The sequence below is a fragment of the Bombina bombina genome, chromosome 5 (assembly GCF_027579735.1).
Source record: "Bombina bombina isolate aBomBom1 chromosome 5, aBomBom1.pri, whole genome shotgun sequence".
NCBI classification, from domain to species: Eukaryota; Metazoa; Chordata; class Amphibia; order Anura; family Bombinatoridae; genus Bombina; species Bombina bombina.
Window position 1 is genome coordinate 1,138,733,854 of NC_069503.1, and position 24,833 is coordinate 1,138,758,686.

At 42.2% G+C, this 24,833-nt stretch overlaps 1 protein-coding gene across 1 annotated transcript in view; it reads left to right on the forward strand.

The window, feature by feature from the left end:
• Positions 1-24,833, forward strand: part of ARHGAP39 (Rho GTPase activating protein 39) — an 847,370-nt gene that overhangs the window by 413,513 nt on the left and 409,024 nt on the right. Inside the window, 1 exon segment of the mRNA XM_053715434.1 lies at positions 24,151-24,712. Coding sequence (XP_053571409.1) covers positions 24,151-24,712 — 562 coding nt within the window.

Consider the following 24,833-nt stretch of genomic DNA (forward strand, 5'->3'; position numbering starts at 1 on the left):
TGGTCAGCTGATGTAACTTCTAAATCGAAATTACTTAACATACCTTTCAAGGGGCAGACTTTATTCGGGCCTGGTTTGAAAGAAATTATCGCTGATATTACGGGAGGTAAAGGCCATGCCCTGCCTCAAGACAGAGCCAAACCCAGGGCTAGACAGTCTAATTTCCGTGCCTTTCGTAACTTCAAGGCAGGAGCAGCTTCAACTTCCTCTGCTCCAAAACAGGAAGGAGCTGTTGCTCGCTACAGACAGGGCTGGAAACCTTACCAGGCCTGGAACAAGGGCAAGCAGGCCAGAAAACCTGCTGCTGCCCCTAAGACAGCATGAAGTGAGGGCCCCCGATCCGGAAACGGATCTAGTGGGGGGCAGACTCTCTCTCTTCGCCCAGGCTTGGGCAAGAGATGTCCGGGATCCCTGGGCGTTGGAGATCATATCTCAGGGATATCTTCTGGACTTCAAAGCTTCTCCTCCACAAGGGAGATTTCACCTTTCAAGGTTGTCAACAAACCAGATAAAGAAAGAGGCGTTTCTACGCTGTGTACAAGACCTTTTACTAATGGGAGTGATCCACCCAGTTCCGCGGTCGGAACACGGACAAGGGTTTTACTCAAATCTGTTTGTGGTTCCCAAAAAAGAGGGAACCTTCAGACCAATATTGGATTTAAAGATCCTAAACAAATTCCTAAGAGTTCCATCATTCAAGATGGAAACTATTCGGACAATCTTACCCATGATCCAAAGAGGTCAGTACATGACCACAGTGGATTTAAAGGATGCTTACCTTCACATACCGATTCACAGAGAGCATTACCGGTATCTAAGGTTTGCCTTCCTAGACAGGCATTACCAGTTTGTAGCTCTTCCCTTCGGGTTGGCTACGGCTCCAAGAATCTTTACAAAGGTTCTGGGCTCTCTTCTGGCGGTACTAAGGCCACAAGGAATTTCGGTAGCTCCGTACCTAGACAACATTCTGATACAAGCGTCAAGCTTTCAAACTGCCAAGTCTCATACAGAGTTAGTACTGACATTTCTAAGGTCGCATGGGTGGAAAGTAAACGAGGAGAAGAGTTCTCTCTTACCACTCACAAGAGTTCCCTTCTTGGGGACTCTTATAGATTCTGTAGAAATGAAAATTTACCTGACAGAGGACAGGTTAACAAAGCTTCTAAATGCTTGCCGTGCCCTTCATTCCATTCAACACCCGTCAGTGGCTCAATGCATGGAGGTAATCGGCTTAATGGTAGCGGCAATGGACATAGTTCCTTTTGCACGCCTGCACCTCAGACCGCTGCAATTGTGCATGCTAAGTCAGTGGAATGGGGATTACTCAGATTTGTCCCCTACGCTGAATCTGGATCAAGAGACCAGAGATTCTCTTCTATGGTGGCTTTCTCGGCCACATCTGTCCAGGGGGATGCCCTTCAGCAGGCCAGACTGGACAATTGTAACTACAGACGCCAGCCTACTAGGTTGGGGCGCTGTCTGGAATTCCCTGAAGGCTCAGGGATCATGGACTCAAGAGGAGAGTCTCCTTCCAATAAACATTCTGGAATTGAGAGCAGTTCTCAATGCCCTTCTGGCTTGGCCTCAGTTAGCAACCCTGAGGTTCATCAGGTTTCAGTCGGACAACATCACGATTGTGGCTTACATCAACCATCAGGGGGGGACAAGAAGTTCCTTAGCGATGATGGAAGTATCAAAGATAATTCGCTGGGCAGAGTCTCACTCTTGCCACCTGTCAGCGATCCACATCCCAGGAGTGGAGAACTGGGAGGCGGATTTCCTAAGTCGCCAGACTTTTCATCCGGGGGAGTGGGAACTTCATCCGGAGGTCTTTGCCCAAATACTTCGACGTTGGGGCAAACCAGATATGGATCTCATGGCGTCTCGCCGGAACGCCAAGCTTCCTCGTTACGGGTCCAGGTTCAGGGACCCGGGAGCGGTCCTGATAGATGCCTTGACAGCACCTTGGACCTTCAGGATGGCTTATGTGTTTCCACCCTTCCCGATGCTTCCTCGTTTGATTGCCAGGATCAAACAGGAGAAAGCATCAGTGATTCTAATAGCGCCTGCGTGGCCACGCAGGACCTGGTATGCAGATCTAGTGGACATGTCATCCTGTCCACCTTGGTCTCTGCCTCTGAGACAGGACCTTCTAATTCAGGGTCCTTTCAAACATCAAAATCTAATTTCTCTGAAGCTGACTGCATGGAAATTGAACGCTTAATTTTATCAAAGCGTGGATTTTCGGAGCCAGTAATTGATACCTTAATACAGGCTAGGAAACCTGTTACCAGGAAGATTTACCATAAGATATGGCGTAAATACTTACACTGGTGCGAATCCAAGGGTTACTCATGGAGTAAGGTTAGGATTCCCAGGATATTATCTTTTCTACAAGAAGGTTTAGAAAAGGGTTTATCTGCAAGTTCTTTAAAGGGACAGATCTCAGCTCTGTCCATCCTTCTACACAAACGTCTGTCAGAAGTTCCAGACGTTCAGGCCTTTTGTCAGGCTTTGGCTAGAATTAAGCCTGTGTTTAAGACTGTAGCTCCACCATGGAGCTTAAACTTAGTTCTTAACGTTTTACAGGGTGTTCCGTTTGAACCCCTTCATTCCATTGATATCAAGCTGTTATCTTGGAAAGTTCTGTTTTTAATGGCTATTTCCTCGGCTCGTAGAGTCTCTGAGTTATCAGCCTTACATTGTGATTCTCCGTATCTGATTTTTCATTCAGATAAGGTAGTTCTGCGTACTAAACCTGGGTTCTTACCTAAGGTAGTCACTAACAAGAATATTAATCAAGAGATTGTTGTTCCATCATTGTGTCCTAACCCTTCTTCAAAGAAGGAACGACTTCTGCACAATCTAGATGTAGTCCGTGCCCTGAAATTTTATTTACAGGCAACTAAAGATTTTCGCCAAACTTCTTCCCTGTTTGTCGTTTATTCTGGACAGAGGAGAGGTCAAAAAGATCTGCTACCTCTCTATCCTTTTGGCTTCGTAGCATAATACGCTTGGCCTATGAGACTGCTGGACAGCAACCTCCTGAAAGGATTACAGCTCATTCTACTAGAGCTGTGGCTTCCACTTGGGCCTTTAAGAACGAGGCCTCTGTTGAACAGATTTGCAAGGCTGCAACTTGGTCTTCTCTTCATACTTTTTCCAAATTTTACAAATTTTACACTTTTGCTTCTTCTGAGGCTGTTTTTGGGAGAAAGGTTCTTCAGGCAGTGGTTCCTTCCGTATAGAGATCCTGCCTGTCCCTCCCGTCATCCGTGTACTTAGCTTTGGTATTGGTATCCCATAAGTAATGATGACCCGTGGACTGACTACACTTAACAGGAGAAAACATAATTTATGCTTACCTGATAAATTCCTTTCTCCTGTAGTGTAGTCAGTCCACGGCCCGCCCTGTTTTTTAAGGCAGGTCTAAATTTTTAAATTATACTCCAGTCACCACTGCACCCTATAGTTTCTCCTTTCTCGTTTGGTTCTCGGTCGAATGACTGGGTGTGACGTAGAGGGGAGGAGCTATATAGCAGCTCTGCTTGGGTGATCCTCTTGCACTTCCTTTTGGGGAGGAGTTAATATCCCATAAGTAATGATGACCCGTGGACTGACTACACTACAGGAGAAAGGAATTTATCAGGTAAGCATAAATTATGTTTTTTAGAATAATAACTTTTCTTCTATAAGATATGACGAGTCCACGGATTCATCCTTTACTTGTGGGATATTATCCTCCTGCTAACAGGAAGTGGCAAAGAGCACCACAGCAGAGCTGTCTATATAGTTCCTCCCTTGACTTGACTTCACCCCCCAGTCATTCTCTTTGCCTACTCTAAGTAATAGGAAGGGTAAAGTGGAAGAGGTGATAAAACGTTATTTTTTATTTTCTTCAAGCAATACTTTTTTATTTTAAATGGTACCGGCGAGTGCTATTTTTTCCCAGGCAGCAGATGGATGAAGATTTCTGCCTGGAGACTGATGATCTTAGCAGTTGTTACTAAGATCCAGAGTAGTTCCCACAGAATGGCTGAGGAGTACTTAAGAAACTTCAGTGTGAAGAACGTTTTTCATGCTACAAGCATTGAGGTATGTTCAGTCATTTTTTTCTGGAGAGACTGTGTTATTTCAGAATTGGCTGACAGTATCCCCATAAGGGAAGGGGTAAGCAGTAATCCTAATGTATAGAGAAGGGTATTACTGGACCTGTATGTTGGGCTGTAAAAAATGGTTGACACTGATAACATGATGTTTGTGGGCAAACGATTCTATGATGGGAGATATAATAAAGTTTTTTGTGGACAAACATTTTCATTTATTTTGGCAATGGAGGGTACACATGGCTTCATTTAGACTTGGGTATATGTACCCACATGGCTAGGTTTTTAGACCGCTCTGGTGCGGTTATTGTTTAAGGCTGTGAGACATCGAGGTAGATGGGCGGGGCCTATTTTCGCGCCTCAGTTGCGCAGTTGTATTCCCCATACAAGCAGCAAGCTCCAGCTCTGGTGGGCCTTTCAGGAAAGTTTGGGCCTAATCGAAGGGTTAATCCGATTTTGCAGACCCCTGAGGGCAGGTAGGCGCCACAGCAGGGCTGTGGCGAGGTGCAGGTTTTTTTTTTTTGCTTAATTATAATGTTTTTGGTATAACGTTTTTTGTCCTTAAGGGTTAAGTATTCCTTTTCTTGTGGTGCAATCTTAGCTGGCAAATTGGGATACATTTATCATAAAATTGAGATAATTTTATCATTTTAAAGTAGTTTTGGAAAAATTGTATGCTTTTTTTTCTCTTAAAGGCGCAGTACCGTTTTTTCAGATTCTTATTTTTTTTAACAAAATAAAGTGTTTTCAAGCCTGTTTGTGGTCATTACTAGCCTGTTTTAACATGTCTGACATTGAGGAAAGCCAATGTTCCATGTGTTTAGAAGCCATTGTAGAACCCCCACTTCAAATGTGTCCCTCATGTACTGAAAGGGCCTTACATTGCAAAGAACATATTTTAGCTGATAAAAGTATGTCTCAGGATGATTCTCAATCAGAAGAGAATCAAGTTATCTTATAACAATACACCAAGCGCCTGCTGAGTCTTGAGAAAGGTCATTATTCGACCGAAACGCGTTGGCTGGTAAGTTGTATTCCATATTGTTCACCATATTGTAGCAGTCTACACTATTATATATTCTTTTTGGCAGAGGGTCTGTGAGCTAGCGAGTAGAGGGTCAAAAGCTCGAAGAGGCTTAGGGACCGCACGCTCGAGGGCAAAGGGACCCAGGGAACCTTGAACAGAATTTGCACACATAGAACCAGGGACCGTGCACCAGCAAGCAGAGGGACACAAGCTTGAATAAGCTGAGGGACTGCTTGCTTGAGAGAAAAGAGAGACTCAGGGCACCTCGGAACCCTTATACACATAGGACCGTGAGGATATTGAAAAAAATTTTTTATAAACCTCTTTTCCACTGTTTGTCAATTTCAATGCACTGACTCACCCTTAACTGGATTAGTCAGACAATCCACTGTTAAACTGGTTATATTGTTTTATTATATATTTCGCATTTTATAAAACACATTTTAGGGTCTACATTGTATTGAGGATGAATCACTAGATTGTTTTTTACTGCAATTGACATTTTTACTTTAATTTCACTATAGTTTTACTACCTTTGGCACATTTTTGCACAACATCACATGTTTTTGTTCTTTTTATATGTTTTTTGAAAAGCTTTTCTATCACGTTTATGAAAATTCTAAAGCAGGTTTAATATTTTAGGAGCGCTTGAGCATTTATAATAAATTGAGGAGTCACTTGTTTTATCAAGGAGACACTAGAAGTTCACATCGTTTTAGGCTTTGCCAGTTTTTGTCATATCACTATTTTGCTGCATATGTATCTAGGTCCGGTTTAGGTTTATAGCATTTAACCAATCCGGAGAACCAATTGCATTTTGTTTGCCACCCACAACCTACAGAAGGTATTGTTTGTGTATTTTGTGGTATACTGACTATCCTACTAGTTTTTTATATATAGCTCCAATGAATGGTTGGAATGAGGATTAGATTGTTAACATGGATCCATGAGGGATATTAAGATTGTTTATAACTTCTAAGCAGAGATTCGCTTTAAGATCCTGAGGATTGTTTTTACTTCATTGTTTTTTACCATATTGTTTTTTAAACTGTTTGTCATTTTTAATAAATGTTGTTTTACTGTTGAAATACTATATCGGACTTTATCAATACTTTATTAATACTGGTCCCATTGCATAAACTTTCATTTTCATTGATGCAAGATTACAACTGAAAAGTAATATTTGATTTCGATTTCTTAGTGTATCTAGACCCTGCCTTCTACGGTTGGCGCTTTGATATATATCCAATTCAGAGAATCAAGTTATGCCATCTACTTCTCCCCAAGTGTCACAACCTTTAACGCCCGCCCAAGCGACGCCAAGTACATCTAGTGCGTCTAATTCTTTCACCCTGCAAGATATGGCTGCAGTTATGTCTACTACCCTTACAGAGGTAGTATCTAAACTGCCAGGTTTACAGGGTAAGCGCAGGTGGTCAGATATTAGAGTAAATGCTGAGCCCTCTGATACTTTATTGGCCATCTCCGATGTACCCTCACAGTGTTCTGATTTGAGGTGGGGGAATTGCTGTCGGAGGGAGAGCTTTCTGATTCAGGAAAGATGTTCCCTCAAACAGACTCAGATGTGACAGCCTTTAAGTTTAAGCTTGAACACCTCCACTTGTTACTCAGTGAGGTCTTATCGACTCTGGATGATTGTGACCCTATTGTCATCCCGCCAGAGAAACTGTGTAAAATGAATAAATATCTAGAAGTCCCTACATACACTAATGTGTTTCCAGTCCCTAGAAGAATTTCGGACATTGTTACTAAGGAATGGGATAGACCAGGCATTCCGTTCTCTCCCCCTCCTACTTTTAAGAAAATGTTTCCCATATCTGACACCATTCGGGATTCGTGGCAGACGGTCCCTAAGGTAGAGGGAGCTATTTCTACCCTGGCTAAGCGTACAACTATACCTATTGAGGACAGTTGTGCTTTCAAAGATCCTATGGATAAAAAATTAGAAGGGCTTCTAAAGAAGTTGTTTATTCATCAGGGTTTTCTTCTGCAACCTATAGCGTGCATTGTTCCAGTAACTACTGCAGCAGCTTTTTGGTTTGAGGCTCTAGAGGAGTCTCTTAAGGTTGAGACTCCATTAGATGATATTTTGGATAGCATTAAGGCTCTCAAGCTAGTAAAATCTTTTCCAAATGGCTAAATTAGTGGCTAAGAATGCAGGCTTTGCCATTTTAGCGCGTAGAGCGCTATGGCTTAAGTCATGGTCTGCTGATGTGTCATCTAAATCCAAGCTTTTAGCTATTCCGTTTAACGGTAAGACCCTATTCGGGCCTGAACTAAAGGAGATCAATTCTGACATTACTGGAGGTAAAGGTCATGCCCTTCCTCAGGAAAAGACGGTTAAAATTATAACCAAACAGAATAATTTTCTTTCCTTTCGAAACTTTAAAGGTGGTCCCTCTACTTCCTCATCCGCCTCCAAGCAGGAGGGGAACTTTGCTCAATCCAAGTCAGTCTGGAGACCTAACCAGACCTGGAATAAAGGTAAACAGGCCAAGAAGCCCGCTGCTGCTACCAAAACAGCATGAAGGGGCAGCCCCCAATCTGGGACCGGATCTAGTAGGGGGCAGACTTTCTCTCTTCGCTCAGGCTTGGGCAAGAGACGTTCTGGATTCCTGGGCATTAGAAATTGTGACCCAGGGGTATCGTCTAGAATTCAAGGATTCTCTCCCAAGGGGGAGATTCCATCTTTCACGTTTGTCTTTAAACCAGACAAAAAGAGAGGCGTTCTTACGCTGTGTAGAAGACCTATATACCATGGGTGTAATCGGTTCAGTTCCAAAATTAGAACAAGGGCAGGGGTTTTACTCCAATCTGTTCGTGGTTCCCAAAAAAGAGGGAACATTCAGACCGATTTTAGATCTCAAAATTCTAAACACATTTCTCAGAGTCCCATCGTTCAAGATGGAGACCATACGAACAATTTTACCAATGATCCAGGAGGGTCAATATATGACCACCGTGGATTTGAAGGATGCGTATCTTCACATTCCTATCCACATCAAGATCATCACCAGTTCCTCAGGTTCGCCTTCCTGGACAAACATTACCAGTTTGTGGCCCTTCCTTTCGGGTTGGCCACAGCTCCCAGAATTTTCACAAAGGTGCTAGGGTCCCTTCTGGCGGTTCTAAGGCCGCGGGGCATAGCAGTGGCGCCTTATCTGGATGATATTTTGATTCAGGCTTCAACTTACCATCTAGCCAAATCTCACACGGACATTGTGTTCGCTTTTCTAAGAACTCACTTGTATCACTTGTTCCTCTGACAAGAGTTCCATTCCTAAGAACTCTGATAGACTTGGTAGACATGAAACATTTTCTGACGGAGGTCAAAGATCTTAACCACTTGCCGAGCACTTCATTCCATTCCTCGGCCATCAGTGGCTCAGTGTATGGCGGTAATTGGACTAATGGCAGCGGTACATTTCAGACCACTGCAGCTGTGCATGCTCAGACAGTGGAATGGGGATTATGCGGATTTATCTCCGCGGATAGATCTGGATCTAGAGACCAGAGACTCTCTTCATTGGTGGTTGTCACAGGATCATCTGTCCCATGGAATGTTCTTCCGCAGGCCAGCATGGGTCATAGTGACGACGGACGCCAGCCTCTTGGGCTGGGGTGCAGTCTGGAATTCCCTGAAGGCTCAGGGTGTGTGGACTCGGGAGGAGTCCCTACTACCAATAAATATTCTGGAACTGAGAGCGATATTCAACGCGCTTCAAGCGTGGCCTCAGCTGGCTTCGGCCAAATTCATAAGATTCCAGTCGGACAATATCACGACTGTAGCATATATCAATCATCAAGGGGGAACAAAGAGTTCTCTAGCGATGATAGAGGTTTCCAAAATAATTCGATGGGCAGAGACTCACTGTTGCCATCTATCAGCAATATATATCCCAGGAGTGGAGAACTGTGAAGCGGATTTTCTAAGTTGTCAGACTTTTCATCCAGGGGAGTGGGAGCTCCATCCGGAGGTGTTTGCAAAATTGATTCATCAATGGGGCACACCGGAATTGGATCTGATGGCATCTCGTCAGAATGCCAAACTTCCTTGTTACGCGTCCAGATCAAGGGATCCTCAAACAGTACTTATAGATGCTCTAGCAGTACCGTGGTCATTCAACCTGGCTTATGTGTTTCCTTCTTTTTCTCTCCTACCTCGTCTGATTGCCAGAATCAATCAGGAGAGGGCTTTGGTAATCTTGATAGCGCCTGCGTGGCCACGCAGGAGTTGGTATGCAGACCTGGTGGAAATGTCATCTCTGCCACCGTGGAAACTGCCACTGAGACAGGACCTTCTCATTCAGGGTCCGTTCCAACATCCAAATCTAGTTTCTCTGCAACGGACTGCCTGGAGATTGAACGCTTGATTTTATCTAAGCGGGGATTCTCTGAGTCGGTCATTGATACCTTGATTCAGCCTCGAAAGCCTGTCACTAGGAAAATTTACCATAAGATATGGCGTAAATATCTTTATTGGTGTGAATCCAAAGGCTACTCATGGAGTAAGATCAGGATTCCTAGGATGTTGTCCTTTCTCCAAGAAGGATTGGAGAAGGGGTTATCAGCTAGTTCCTTTAAGGGACAGATTTCTGCTTTGTCAATCTTACTACACAAGCGTTTGGCAGATGTCCCAGAGGTTCAGGCGTTTTGTCAGGCTTTGGTTAGAATTAAGCCTGTGTTTAAACCTGTTGCTCCGCCATGGAGTTTGAATTTATTTCTTAATGTTTTTCAAGGGGTTCCGTTTGAACCCATGCATTCCATAGATATTAAGCTTCTATCTTGGAAAGTTCTGTTTTTAGTTGCTATCTCTTCTGCTCAAAGAGTTTCTGAGCTATCTGCGTTACAATGTGACTCGCCTTATCTTATATTCCATTCTGATAAGGTGGTTTTGCGTACTAAACCTGGATTCCTTCCTAAGGTTGCTTAAAATAAGAATATTAATCAGGAAATTGTTTTTCCTTCTCTGTGTCCTAACCCTTCTTCTAAGAAGGAGCGTCTGTTACATAACTTGGACGTGGTTCGTGCCTTGAAGTTTTACTTGCAATCGACCAAGGAATTCCGTCAAACATCTTCTCTGTTTGTTGTCTATTCTGGAAAGCGTAGAGGTCAAAAAGCTACGGCTACCTATCTTTCTTTTTGGCTGAAAAGCATCATCCGTTTGGCATACGAGACTGCTGGACAGCAGCCTCCTAAAAAAACTACAGCTCATTCTATTAGAGCGGTGGCTTCCTCATGGGCTTTTAAAAACAATGCTTCTGTTGAACAGATTTGTAAGGCTGCGACTTGGTCTTCCCTTCATACCTTTTCCAAATTTTCCAAATTTTATACTTTTGCTTCTTCTGAGGCTATTTTTGGGAGAAAAGTTCTTCAAGCAGTGGTGCCTTCTGTTTAGGCATCTGTCTTATCCCTCCCGTTCATCCGTGTCCTGTAGCTTTGGTATTGTATCCCACAAGTAAAGGATGAATCTGTGGACTCGTCGTATCTTATAGAAGAAAAGGACAGTTATGCTTACCTGATAAATTGATTTCTTTTAAGATACGACGAGTCCACGGCCCGCCCTGTCAATTTAAGACAGATTATTATTTTTTTTTTAAAACTTCAGTCACCTCTGCACCTTTTAGTTTCTCCTTTTTATTCCTATACCTTCGGTCGAATGACTGGGGGGTGGAGTCAAGGGAGGAGCTATATAAACAGCTCTGCTGTGGTGCTCTTTACCACTTCCTGTTAGCAGGAGGATAATATCCCACAAGTAAAGGATGAATCCGTGGACTCGTCGTATCTTAGAAGAAATCAATTTATCAGGTAAGCATAAATTTCCTTTTTAGATTATTTTTCCAGTTATATCAGACCTTTACTGATTTGGTTATATATCCTTAGATGTGCTTAGATAGATCATTGAAATTAAGGAAATTATTGGGAGGTGAACTTTCTCCAGATTAATAGGTTCATATTTGATGAATTTTTCAGCTGTACTTTATTGGAAGGAGGAAAGTAATGATTACCTTAATAATAACAATGTAAATAGTTTTATTTAACTGAAGAAAAACAACCATTACCTTAGTAGTTTTATTTAACTAAAACAATAACATTATATTTCATTTTTAATGATTGTCCCTCCCACACTTGTGCAGATCTATTCCACTCCAAACAATCTTCTATTCACTGAGCTTTTTGACACTTAGTATGGGCTGATTCTGTTTACAGAGATTTGCAGGGGAGCAATGACATTAAAGGGACAGTAAAGTCAAAATTAAACTTTCATGATTCAGAAAGTTCATTCAATTGTTAACAATTTTTCAATTTATTTCTCTTGTCTAATTTTCTTTATTCTTTCAGTATCCATTGTTAAAAAGTATACATAGGAAGGCTCAGAAGCAATTCACTACTGTGAGCTAGCTGCTTATCACTGTTTCATCCATTGTGTTCAGGTAGGCCCCTAGAGAGCATTGCTGTCCTTCAATAAAGGATACCAAGAGAATGAAGCAAATTTGTTAATAGAAGCAAATCGGAAAATTGTATTCTCTATTTCATGATTATGTCCATTTAAGACAGACCTATTTCTCAACTCTGTGGGGTCAATTTATTAAGGTGCGGACGGACATGATACACTGTATCGTATCATGTCCGCCGCACATCGATAAATGCCGACAGCGTATGGTGAACTGCTGGTGCAATGCCGCCCCCTGCAGATTCGCGGCCAATTGGCCGCTAGCAGGCGGTGTGAATCAACCCGGATGTATCTGATTGGGTTGATTGCTGTACGCCACCTCAGAGGTGGCGGACAAGTTAAAGAGCCGCGATCTTAGGACCACTGCTTCTTAAGTTCCGCTTCAGGCGAACCTGAAGCGGAGTGGGTCGGAAGCAGCATCCGCTGCTTCATAAATGGACCCCTGTATGTTTATTTTAGAACATTTTTGTTGTGAAGGAGACGTTATTTCTGCAGACACAAATTCACTGTTTTTAGAACTACAAAACCAATTATGTGTGATAATATCTTAAACATAGACAAATTGCCCAAAATAATCTGACAGAAATCTCTGGGAGAGCCGGACATTGTGAATGGATTAATGGAATTAATTTACAAAAATATAAATAAACATTACAGCCATAAATATACAGCATTGTGCTATATAATTACTAATGTGCATATGTTTTAGGATGAATAACCTTTAGATTATGATGTATTTTAAATAGAAGCTATCTTTACACAAAAAGAGAGAAACGCTCAACCGGGGAACGAGCAGTAGCGGAGTAATAAGGCTTCTCAAACCCAGGAGCCAGGTAGCCACTGGCTCCTAGAATTCTACCCCTGGCTCCTAACTTTTTGGGTTATTCTCCATATATCTTCATACAAATACCACTGTCTGGCTCCTAAAAGTATTTGTGCCTCCTAAATTTTTAACAGATTTGTCAACCCCTGCTACACAGAGAAGAACTTCCCTGTAGTATAAACAGTACAGTCCATCCTCAAACTACCAGGCAATCCCTCTCCGAACAAGAGACATAGCAAACCCCAGATGTTCGTTTTGGCCTAGTGTGGGCATCTTCCGGGAGGTCCAGTCATATCCCTATTCCTATCTTTAGATAGATTTTTCCTCAAAAAGCATTTTATTTAAAAAAAAAAAAAAATCTGATTTAAATAAAACAAAATCTTTTTTTTTTATTTATTTATAAAAAATAAATAAAATAAAAAATCATTGATTTTTATCCACCCGGCTTGCTACTTTCCCTGGATCATTCTAAGCTCCTGATTGGTTTGTACACACCATGCACTCTTGAATTGTGTACCCTGGCTAAAAATACTAGTGCATTTGTTTTCAAACCTGTCCTCAGGCCTCCCCAACAGGCCAGATTTTAAGGATTACCTTCGATGAGAGCAGGTAAAGTAACCATGGTTACTAATCAGCTGATTATTTCACCTGTGCTCCAGTTCAGATATTCTCTAAATCTGGCCTGTTAGGGAGGTCTGAGGACAGGTTTTAAAACCAGTGCACTAGAGTCATAAATCAATGCTTTGATTTATTCATCTAGAATATCTGAGCTTATGGGGGGATAGTTATCAAGCCGTCAACCTCAAATACGCTGGAATTCCGCAGCGTATTTGTGGCGAGGCTGATTTGCCTTAGTTATCAAGCCCTAGATACCGGCAAAAGTAGAATTTAGTGACGTAAGCTTCGATCCGCCGGACTCAGTCCGACACAGATCGATTCTTACGTCACTCCAGATGTTTCGCACACAAGTGTGGCACAATCTGACTACTTTTGCTAGTTATCAAAAAACTAGCAGGTACGCTCGGCACTTTTCCGGCCCAGCATACCTGGTTTTCAATCCGCCGCCCTGGAGGCGGCGGATCCCATAGGAATCAATGGGACTCTGACCATATCGAAGGTACAAGTTCGTTGCTGCCAGACATCCCATTGATTTCTATGGGAGATGTCTACACCTAAAAACCTAACATGTACCCCGAGTCTAAACACCCCTAATCTGTCCCCCCCCTACACCGCCGCAACTAAATAAAGTTATTACCCCCTAAACCACCGCTCCCGGAGCCCACCGCAACTATAATAAATGTATTAACCCCTAAACCGCCGCTCTAGGACACCGCCGCTCTAGGACACCGCCGCAACCTATATTAAATTTATTAACCCCTAATCTTCTGCCCCCCCACACCGTCGCAACCTATAATAAAATTTATTAACCCCTATCCTGCCCCCCACTACACCGCCGCCACTGTAATAAATTTATTAACCCCTAAACCTAAGTCTAACACTAACCCTAACACCCCCTAACTTAAATATTAATTAAATACATCTAAATATTATAACTCTTATTAACTAAATTAATCCTATTTAAAACTAAATACTTACCTTTAAAATAAACCCTAATATAGCTACAATATAGATAATAATTATATTGTAGCTATCTTAGGATTTATTTTTATTTTATAGGTAACTTTCAATTTATTTTAACTAGGGACAATAGCTATTAAATAGTTATTAACTATTTAATAGCTTACCTAGCTAAAATAAAGAGAAATTTACCTGTAAAATAAAAACTAACCTAAGTTACAATTACACCTAACTCTACACTATACTTAAATAAATAATTCATATTTAAAACTAAATACTTACCTGTAAAATAAACCCTAAGATAGCTACAATGTAATTAATAATTATATTGTAGCTATTTTAGGATTTATATTTATTTTACAGGTAACTTTGTATTTATTTTAGCTAGTTAGAATAGTTATTAAATAGTTATGAACTATTTAATAAATACCTAGCTAAAAGAAATACAAAATTACCTGTTAAATAAATCCTAACCTAAGTTACAATTAAACCTAACACTACACTATCATTAAATTAATTAAATAAATTAACTACAAATAACTACAATTAAATACAATTACATAAACTAACTAAAGTACAAAAAATAAAAAAGCTAAGTTACAAAAAATAAAAAAAATAAGTTACAAACATTTATAAAATATTACAACAATTTTAAGCTAATTACACCTAATCTAAGCCCCCTAATAAAATAGCAAAGCCCCCCAAAATAAAAAAATTCTCTACCCTATTCTACATTAAAAAAGTTCAATGCTCTTTTACCTTACCAGCCCTTAAAAGGGCCTTTCGTGGGGCATGCCCCAAAGAAAACTGCTCTTTTGCTTGTAAAAGAAAAATACAACCCCCCCCCCCCAACATTGAAACCCACCACCCACATACCCCTAATCTAACCCAAACCCCCCTTAAAATAACCTAACACTAATCCCCTGAAGATCATCCTACCTTTAGTCGTCTTCACTCAGCTGAGCAGCGATGGAACTGAAGAGGAGATCCGGAGCGGCAGAAGTGATCCTCCAAGGGGCGCTGAAGAAATCTTCCATCCGATGAAGTGATCCTCCAGGCGGCGCTGAAGAAGTCTTCCATTCGGGCGATGTCATCTTCCAAGCGGCGCTGAAGAAGTCTTCTATCCGGGCGATGTCATCTTCCAAGCGGGGTCTTCAATCTTCTTTCTTCAGGATCGATCTTCATCCCGCCGACGCGGAACATCCTTCTTCCCCGACGGACTACCGACGAATGAAGGCTCCTTTAAGGGACGTCATCCAAGATGGCGTCCCTTCAATTCCGATTGGCTGATAGGATTCTATCAGCCAATCGGAATTAAGGTAGGAAAAATCTGATTGGCTGATTGAATCAGCCAATCAGATTGAGCTCGCATTATATTGGCTGATCAGAACAGTCAATAGAATGCAAGCTCAATCTGATTGGCTGATTGGATCAGCCAATCGGATTGAACTTCAATCTGATTGGCTGATTCAATCAGCCAATCAGATTTTTCCTACCTTAATTCCAATTGGCTGATAGAATCCTATCAGCCAATCGGAATTGAAGGGACGCCATCTTGGATGACGTCCCTTAAAGGAGCCTTCATTCGTCGGTAGTCCGTCGGGAAAGAAGGATGTTCCGCGTCGGCGGGATGAAGATCGATCCTGAAGAAAGAAGATTGAAGACCCCGCTTGGAAGATGACATCGCCCGGATAGAAGACTTCTTCAGCGCCGCTTGGAAGATGACATCGCCCAGATGGAAGACTTCTTCAGCGCCGCCTGGAGGATCACTTCATCGGATGGAAGATTTCTTCAGCGCCCCTTGGAGGATCACTTCTGCCGCTCCGGATCTCCTCTTCAGTTCCATCGCTGCTCGGCTGAGTGAAGATGACTCAAGGTAGGATGATCTTCAGGGGATTAGTGTTAGGTTATTTTAAGGGGGGTTTGGGTTAGATTAGGGGTATGTGGGTGGTGGGTTTTAATGTTGGTGGGGGTTGTATTTTTCTTTTACAGGCAAAAGAGCAGTTTTCTTTGGGGCATGCCCCACAAAAGGCCCTTTTAAGGGCTGGTAAGGTAAAAGAGCTTTGAACTTTTTTAATGTAGAATAGGGTAGGGAATTTTTTTATTTTGGGGGGCTTTGTTATTTTATTAGGGGGCTTAGATTAGGTGTAATTATCTTAAAATTGTTGTAATATTTTTTAAATGTTTGTAACTTATTTTCTCCAACATAGGTGTGTCCGGTCCACGGCGTCATCCTTACTTGTGGGATATTCTCTTCCCCAACAGGAAATGGCAAAGAGCCCAGCAAAGCTGGTCACATGATCCCTCCTAGGCTCCGCCTACCCCAGTCATTCTCTTTGCCGTTGTACAGGCAACATCTCCACGGAGATGGCTTAGAGTTTTTTAGTGTTTAACTGTAGTTTTTCATTATTCAATCAAGAGTTTGTTATTTTCAAATAGTGCTGGTACGTACTATTTACTCAGAAACAGAAAAGAGATGAAGAATTCTGTTTGTATGAGGAAAATGATTTTAGCAACCGTAACTAAAATCCATGGCTGTTCCACACAGGACTGTTGAGAGCAATTAACTTCAGTTGGGGGAACAGTTTGCAGTCCCTTGCTGCTTGAGGTATGACACATTCTAACAAGACGATGTAATGCTGGAAGCTGTCATTTTCCCTATGGGATCCGGTAAGCCATGTTTATTACGATTGTAAATAAGGGCTTCACAAGGGCTTATTTAAACTGTAGACTTTTTTTGGGCTAAATCGATTGATATTAACACTTATTTAGCCTTGAGGAATCATTTATTCTGGGTATTTTGATTTAATAATATCGGCAGGCACTGTTTTAGACACCTTATTCTTTAGGGGCTTTCCCAAAGCATAGGTAGAGTCTCATTTTCGCGCCGGTGTTGCGCACTTGTTTTTGAGAGGCATGGCATGCAGTCGCATGTGAGAGGAGCTCTGATACTTATAAAAGACTTCTGAAGGCGTCATTTGGTATCGTATTCCCCTTTGGGTTTGGTTGGGTCTCAGCAAAGCAGATACCAGGGACTGTAAAGGGGTTTAAAGCTTAAAACGGCTCCGGTTCCGTTATTTTAAGGGTTAAAGCTTCCAAAATTGGTGTGCAATATTTTCAAGGCTTTAAGACGCTGTGGTGAAAATTTGGTGAATTTTGAACAATTCCTTCATGTTTTTTCGCAATTGCAGTAATAAAGTGTGTTCAGTTTAAAATTTAAAGTGACAGTAACGGTTTTATTTTAAAACGTTTTTTGTACTTTCTGATCAAGTTTATGCCTGTTTAACATGTCTGAACTACCAGATAGACTGTGTTCTGAATGTGGGGAAGCCAGAATTCCTATTCATTTAAATAAATGTGATTTATGTGATAATGACAATGATGCCCAAGATGATTCCTCAAGTGAGGGGAGTAAGCATGGTACTGCATCATTCCCTCCTTCGTCTACACGAGTCTTGCCCACTCAGGAGGCCCCTAGTACATCTAGCGCGCCAATACTCCTTACTATGCAACAATTAACGGCTGTAATGGATAATTCTGTCAAAAACATTTTAGCCAAAATGAACCCTTGTCAGCGTAAGCGTGGCTGCTCTGTTTTAGTTACTGAAGAGCATGACGACGCTGATATTAATATCTCTGAAGGGCCCCTAACCCAATCTGAGGGGGCCAGGGAGGTTTTGTCTGAGGGAGAAATTACTGATTTAGGGAACATTTCTCAGCAGGCTGAATCTGATGTGATTACATTTAAATTTAAATTGGAACATCTCCGCATTTTGCTTAAGGAGGTATTATCCACTCTGGATGATTGTGAAAATTTAGTCATCCCAGAGAAACTATGTAAAATGGACGAGTTCCTAGAGGTGCCGGGGCTCCCAGAAGCTTTTCCTATACCCAAGCGGGTGGCGGACATTGTTAATAAAGAATGGGAAAGGCCCGGTATTCCTTTCGTCCCTCCCCCCATATTTTAAAAATTGTTTCCTATGGTCGACCCCAGAAAGGACTTATGGCAGTCAGTCCCCAAGGTCGAGGGAGCGGTTTCTACTTTAAACAAACGCACCACTATTCCCATAGAGGATAGTTGTGCTTTCAAAGATCCTATGGATAAAAAATTAGAAGGTTTGCTTAAAAAGATGTTTGTTCAGCAGGGTTACCTTCTACAACCCATTTCATGCATTGTCCCTGTCACTACAGCCGCATATTTCTGGTTTGATGAACTGCTTAAGGTGCTCGATAGTGACTCTCCTCCTTATGAGGAGATTATGGACAGAATCAATGCTCTCAAATTGGCTAATTCTTTCACTCTAGACGCCTCTTTGCAATTGGCTAAGTTAGCGGCTAAGAACTCCGGGTTTGCTATTGTGGCGCGCAGAGCGCTTTGGTTGAAATCTTGGTCGGCTGATGCGTCTTCCAAGAACAAGCTACTAAACATTCCTTTCAAGGGGAAAACGCTGTTTGGTCCTGACTTGAAAGAGATTATCTCTGATATCACTGGGGGTAAGGGCCACGCCCTTCCTCAGGATCGGCCTTTCAAGGCAAAAAATAGACCTAATTTTCGTCCCTTTCGTAAAAACGGACCAGCCCAAGGTGCTATGTCCTCTAAGCAAGAGGGTAATACTTCTCAGGCCAAGCCAGCTTGGAGACCAATGCAAGGCTGGAACAAGGGAAAGCAGGCCAAGAAACCTGCCACTGCTACCAAGACAGCATGAAATATTGGCCCCCGATCCGGGACCGGATCTGGTGGGGGGCAGACTCTCTCTCTTCGCTCAGGCTTGGGCAAGAGATGTTCTGGATCCTTGGGCGCTAGAAATAGTCTCCCAGGGTTATCTTCTGGAATTCAAGGGACTTCCCCCAAGGGGGAGGTTCCACAGGTCGCAGTTGTCTTCAGACCACATAAAAAGACAGGCGTTCTTACATTGTGTAGAAGACCTGTTAAAAATGGGAGTGATTCATCCTGTTCCATTAAGAGAACAAGGGATGGGGTTCTACTCCAATCTGTTCATAGTTCCCAAAAAAGAGGGAACGTTCAGACCAATCCTAGATCTCAAGATCTTAAACAAATTTCTCAAGGTCCCATCGTTCAAGATGGAAACCATTCAAACTATCCTTCCTTCCATCCAGGAAGGTCAATTCATGACCACGGTGGATTTAAAGGATGCGTATCTACATATTCCTATCCACAAGGAACATCATCGGTTCCTAAGGTTTGCATTCCTGGACAAACATTACCAGTTCGTGGCGCTTCCTTTCGGATTAGCCACTGCTCCAAGGATTTTCACAAAGGTACTAGGGTCCCTTCTAGCGGTGCTAAGACCAAGGGGCATTGCAGTAGTACCTTACCTGGACGACATTCTGATTCAAGCGTCGTCCCTTCCTCAAGCAAAGGCTCACACGGACATTGTCCTGGCCTTTCTCAGATCTCACGGCTGGAAAGTGAACGTGGAAAAGAGTTCTCTATCCCCGTCAACAAGGGTTCCCTTCTTGGGAACAATTATAGACTCCTTAGAAATGAGGATCTTTCTAACAGAGGCCAGAAAAACAAAGCTTCTGGACTCTTGTCGGATACTTCATTCCGTTCCTCTTCCTTCCATAGCTCAGTGCATGGAAGTGATCGGGTTGATGGTGGCGGCGATGGACATAGTTCCTTTTGCGCGCATTCATCTAAGACCATTACAACTGTGCATGCTCAGTCAGTGGAATGGGGACTATACAGACTTGTCTCCGAAGATACAAGTAAATCAGAGGACCAGAGACTCACTCCGTTGGTGGCTGTCCCTGGACAATCTGTCTCAAGGGATGATGTTCCACAGACCAGAGTGGGTCATTGTCACGACCGACGCCAGTCTGATAGGCTGGGGCGCGGTCTGGGGATCCCTGAAAGCTCAGGGTCTTTGGTCTCGGGAAGAATCTCTTCTACCGATAAATATTCTGGAACTGAGAGCGATATTCAATGCTCTCCAGGCCTGGCCCCAGCTTGCGAGGACCAGGTTCATACGGTTTCAATCAGACAACATGACGACTGTTGCGTACATCAACCATCAGGGGGGAACAAGGAGTTCCCTAGCGATGGAAGAAGTAACCAAAATTATTCTTTGGGCGGAGTCTCACTCCTGCCACCTGTCTGCTATCCACATCCCAGGAGTGGAAAATTGGGAAGCGGATTTTCTGAGTCGGCAGACATTGCATCCGGGGGAGTGGGAACTCCATCCGGAAATCTTTGCCCAAGTCACTCACCTGTGGGGCATTCCAGACATGGATCTGATGGCCTCTCGTCAGAACTTCAAAGTTCCTTGCTACGGGGCCAGATCCAGGGATCCCAAGGCGGCTCTAGTGGATGCACTAGTAGCACCTTGGACCTTCAAACTAGCTTATGTGTTCCCGCCATTTCCTCTCATCCCCAGGCTGATAGCCAGGATCAAGCAGGAGAGGGCGTCGGTGATCTTGATAGCTCCTGCGTGGCCACGCAGGACTTGGTATGCAGATCTGGTGAATATGTCATCGGCTCCACCTTGGAAGCTACCTTTGAGACGAGACCTTCTTGTTCAGGGTCCGTTCGAACATCCGAATCTGGTTTCACTCCAGCTGACTGCTTGGAGATTGAACGCTTGATTTTATCGAAGCGAGGATTCTCAGATTCTGTTATCGATACTCTTGTTCAGGCCAGAAAGCCTGTGACTAGAAAGATTTACCACAAAATTTGGAAAAAATATATCTGTTGGTGTGAATCTAAAGGATTCCCTTGGGACAAGGTTAAGATTCCTAGGATTCTATCCTTCCTTCAAGAAGGATTGGAAAAAGGATTATCTGCAAGTTCCCTGAAGGGACAGATTTCTGCCTTGTCGGTATTACTTCACAAAAAGCTGGCAGCTGTGCCAGATGTTCAAGCCTTTGTTCAGGCTCTGGTTAGAATCAAGCCTGTTTACAAACCTTTGACTCCTCCTTGGAGTCTCAATTTAGTTCTTTCAGTTCTTCAGGGGGTTCCGTTTGAACCCTTACATTCCGTTGATATTAAGTTATTATCGTGGAAAGTTTTGTTTTTAGTTGCGATTTCTTCTGCTAGAAGAGTCTCAGAATTATCTGCTCTGCAGTGTTCTCCTCCTTATCTGGTGTTCCATGCAGATAAGGTGGTTTTACGTACTAAACCTGGTTTTCTTCCAAAGGTTGTTTCTAACAAAAACATTAACCAGGAGATTATCGTACCTTCTCTGTGTCCAAAACCAGTTTCAAAGAAGGAACGTTTGTTGCACAATTTGGATGTTGTTCGCGCTCTAAAATTCTATTTAGATGCTACAAAGGATTTTAGACAAACATCTTCCTTGTTTGTTGTTTATTCAGGTAAAAGGAGAGGTCAAAAAGCAACTTCTACCTCTCTCTCTTTTTGGATTAAAAGCATCATCAGATTGGCTTACGAGACTGCCGGACGGCAGCCTCCCGAAAGAATCACAGCTCATTCCACTAGGGCTGTGGCTTCCACATGGGCCTTCAAGAACGAGGCTTCTGTTGATCAGATATGTAGGGCAGCGACTTGGTCTTCACTGCACACTTTTACCAAATTTTACAAGTTTGATACTTTTGCTTCTTCTGAGGCGATTTTTGGGAGAAAGGTTTTGCAAGCCGTGGTGCCTTCCATTTAGGTGACCTGATTTGCTCCCTCCCTTCATCCGTGTCCTAAAGCTTTGGTATTGGTTCCCACAAGTAAGGATGACGCCGTGGACCGGACACACCTATGTTGGAGAAAACAGAATTTATGTTTACCTGATAAATTTCTTTCTCCAACGGTGTGTCCGGTCCACGGCCCGCCCTGGTTTTTTTAATCAGGTCTGATATTTTATTTTCTTTAACTACAGTCACCACGGTACCATATGGTTTCTCCTATGCAAATATTCCTCCTTAACGTCGGTCGAATGACTGGGGTAGGCGGAGCCTAGGAGGGATCATGTGACCAGCTTTGCTGGGCTCTTTGCCATTTCCTGTTGGGGAAGAGAATATCCCACAAGTAAGGATGACGCCGTGGACCGGACACACCGTTGGAGAAAGAAATTTATCAGGTAAACATAAATTCTGTTTTTTTTATTTTTTGTAACTTAGCTTTTTTTATTTTTTGTACTTTAGTTAGTTTATGTAATTGAATTTAATTGTAGTTATTTGTAGTTAATTTATTTAATTAATGTAATGATAGTGTAGTGTTAGGTTTAATTGTAACTTAGGTTAGGATTTATTTTACAGGTAATTTTGTATTTCTTTTAGCTAGGTAGTTATTAAATAGTTAATAAATATTTAATAACTATTCTAACTAGCTAAAATAAATACAAAGTTACCTGTAAAATAAATATAAACCCTAAAATAGCTACAATGTAATTATTAATTATATTGTAGCTATCTTAGGGTTTATTTTACAGGTAAGTATTTATTTTTAAATAGGATTAATTTATTTAAGTATAGTGTAGTGTTAGGTGTAATTGTAACTTAGGTTAGTTTTTATTTTACAGGTAAATTTCTCTTTATTTTAGCTAGGTAGCTATTAAATAGTTAATAACTATTTAATAGCTATTGTACCTAGTTAAAATAAATTGAAAGTTACCTATAAAATAAAAATAAATCCTTAGATAGCTACAATATAATTATAATTTATATTGTACCTATATTAGGGTTTATTTTACAGGTAAGTATTTAGCTTTAAATAGGAATAATTTATTTAATAAGAGTTAATTTATTTCGTTAGATTTAAATTATATTTAACTTAAGGGGGGTGTTAGTGATAGGGTTAGACTTAGCTTTAGGGGTTAATAAATTTATTACAGTGGCAGCGGTGTAGTGGGGGGCAGGATAGGGGTTAATAAATGTATTATAGGTGGCGACCGTATAGGGGGGGCAGATTAGGGGTTAATAAATTTCATATAGGTTGCGGCAGGGTCCGGGAGCGGCGGTTTAGGGGTAAAACTATTTATTTAGTTGCGGCGAGGTGCGGGATCAGCAGGATAGGGGTTAATAACTTTATTATAGAGGGCGGCGGTATAGGGGGGCAGGATAGGGGTTACTAGGTATAATGTAGGTTGCGGCGGTGTCCGGGAGCGGCGGTTTAGGGGTTAATACATTTATAAGTGTTGCGGCGGGGTCTAGGAGCGGCGGTTTAGGGGTTAGTAACTTTATTGAGTTGCGTGGGGCTCCGGGGGCGCCGGTATAGGGGGTAGAACAGTGTAGTTTAGTGTGGGTGCTTAGTGACAGGCTGTGAAAAAGCCGAAGAGCAGCGAGATCGAATCAGTGATAACTCTCACAGTCCGCTGCTCATCGCCCCGTACTTGGTGCGCGGCTTTTTGACAGATTTATTGATAACTTAGGCAAATTTTTTCAGGTCCGCGGCGGCGATGGTAGACGAGCTTAGGCGGGCGTATTGGGCCAGCGAAGGCAGGAAAGTTGACACGTTGATAACTACCCCCCTATGTCTCACTTTATTTTCATCACATTATCTTCTTTTACCCAGTGTCTGCCTGATAGGGCTGTAGCACAGTGCATTACAGTAATTCCTGAAAGCCAAGGGTTTTACGGGGTACTATAAGTAATTGCTGCTACTGACCATTACATATAAAAAACCAGCTGTATAAATAGGCTCAGCACATTCTGTCTTAACATATTTCATTTGTCAAATGGTTTTTGTTTTATGAGTAAAGTGGTTCTAAAACAAAAACAAAAAAATCCTTTCCGTAGTGACTTGTGTCTTATCTGCTGCTGTCAGCACGTGTCAAACTGTAGCTACGGTCCTTACCCTAGAAACCAGTGGCAGGAATTTCGCCATGTGACATACTGATGACATCTATCACTAACAGCTTCAATGAGAAACTGTGACCATTATATGTTTAATTCTGCAATGTGATTAAAATGTTTTTTTTTAGAATGTTTAACCCTGTCTTACAGACAAAGTTTTACGTAAATGGGTAACTAATTTGTACATTTTTATGTCTGAGTTCTTCTCATTTTTCCAAGTATAAAAAAGTAGATTTTCTGAAAGGCAATTACAGAAATGAATGGCATGTGTTTTGAAGTAACAAAATGATCTGATATGCAGGGAGTAGCTGATCTATGTTATAATTAGAGTGCAGCTCGTACAACATGGACTGCTGATAAGTGAGTGTCTATTGTCTTTTAGTCTGAAGACCTTGGTGCCTGCGCTCAGTTCGAGAACAGTCGTCAGAACAGGAATATGATGCCCAGTGCCAGTTGTGTCTTCCCAACATTCACTCTCAGAAAGCCGTCCTCCGAGACAGATATTGAGAACTGGGCCTCCAAGCATTTCAATAAGCACACACAGGGTCTTTTCCGGCGCAAAGTGTCCATTGCCAACATGCTGGCCTGGAGCAGCGAGTCTATCAAAAAACCTATGATAATGACTTCTGACCGCAACGTGAAAAAGGAAGCTTGTGAAATATTCAAACTAATCCAGATGTACATGGGTGACCGAAGGTCCAAATCTGACCAACTGAGTGTGGGCCTGGAGGTTGCCACCAAAGGATGGAGTATGCAGGGTTTACGGGATGAGCTGTATATCCAGCTCTGCAGACAAACCACTGAGAACTTCCGTTACGAGAGCCTGGCACGTGGCTGGGAACTAATGGCTATTTGTCTGGCCTTTTTTCCACCTACTCCCAAATTTCATTCCTACCTGGAAGGATATATTTATAGGCATATGGATCCCGTGAATGATACAAAAGGTAAGCTGGTTTGCATGTGAGCACTTTCTCACTTGTATTCAGAAATTGCACTACACCATTTATTTTTCATGTTGGGATATATATTCATGATACAATCGTACAAAGATCAGTTATCAGAGTT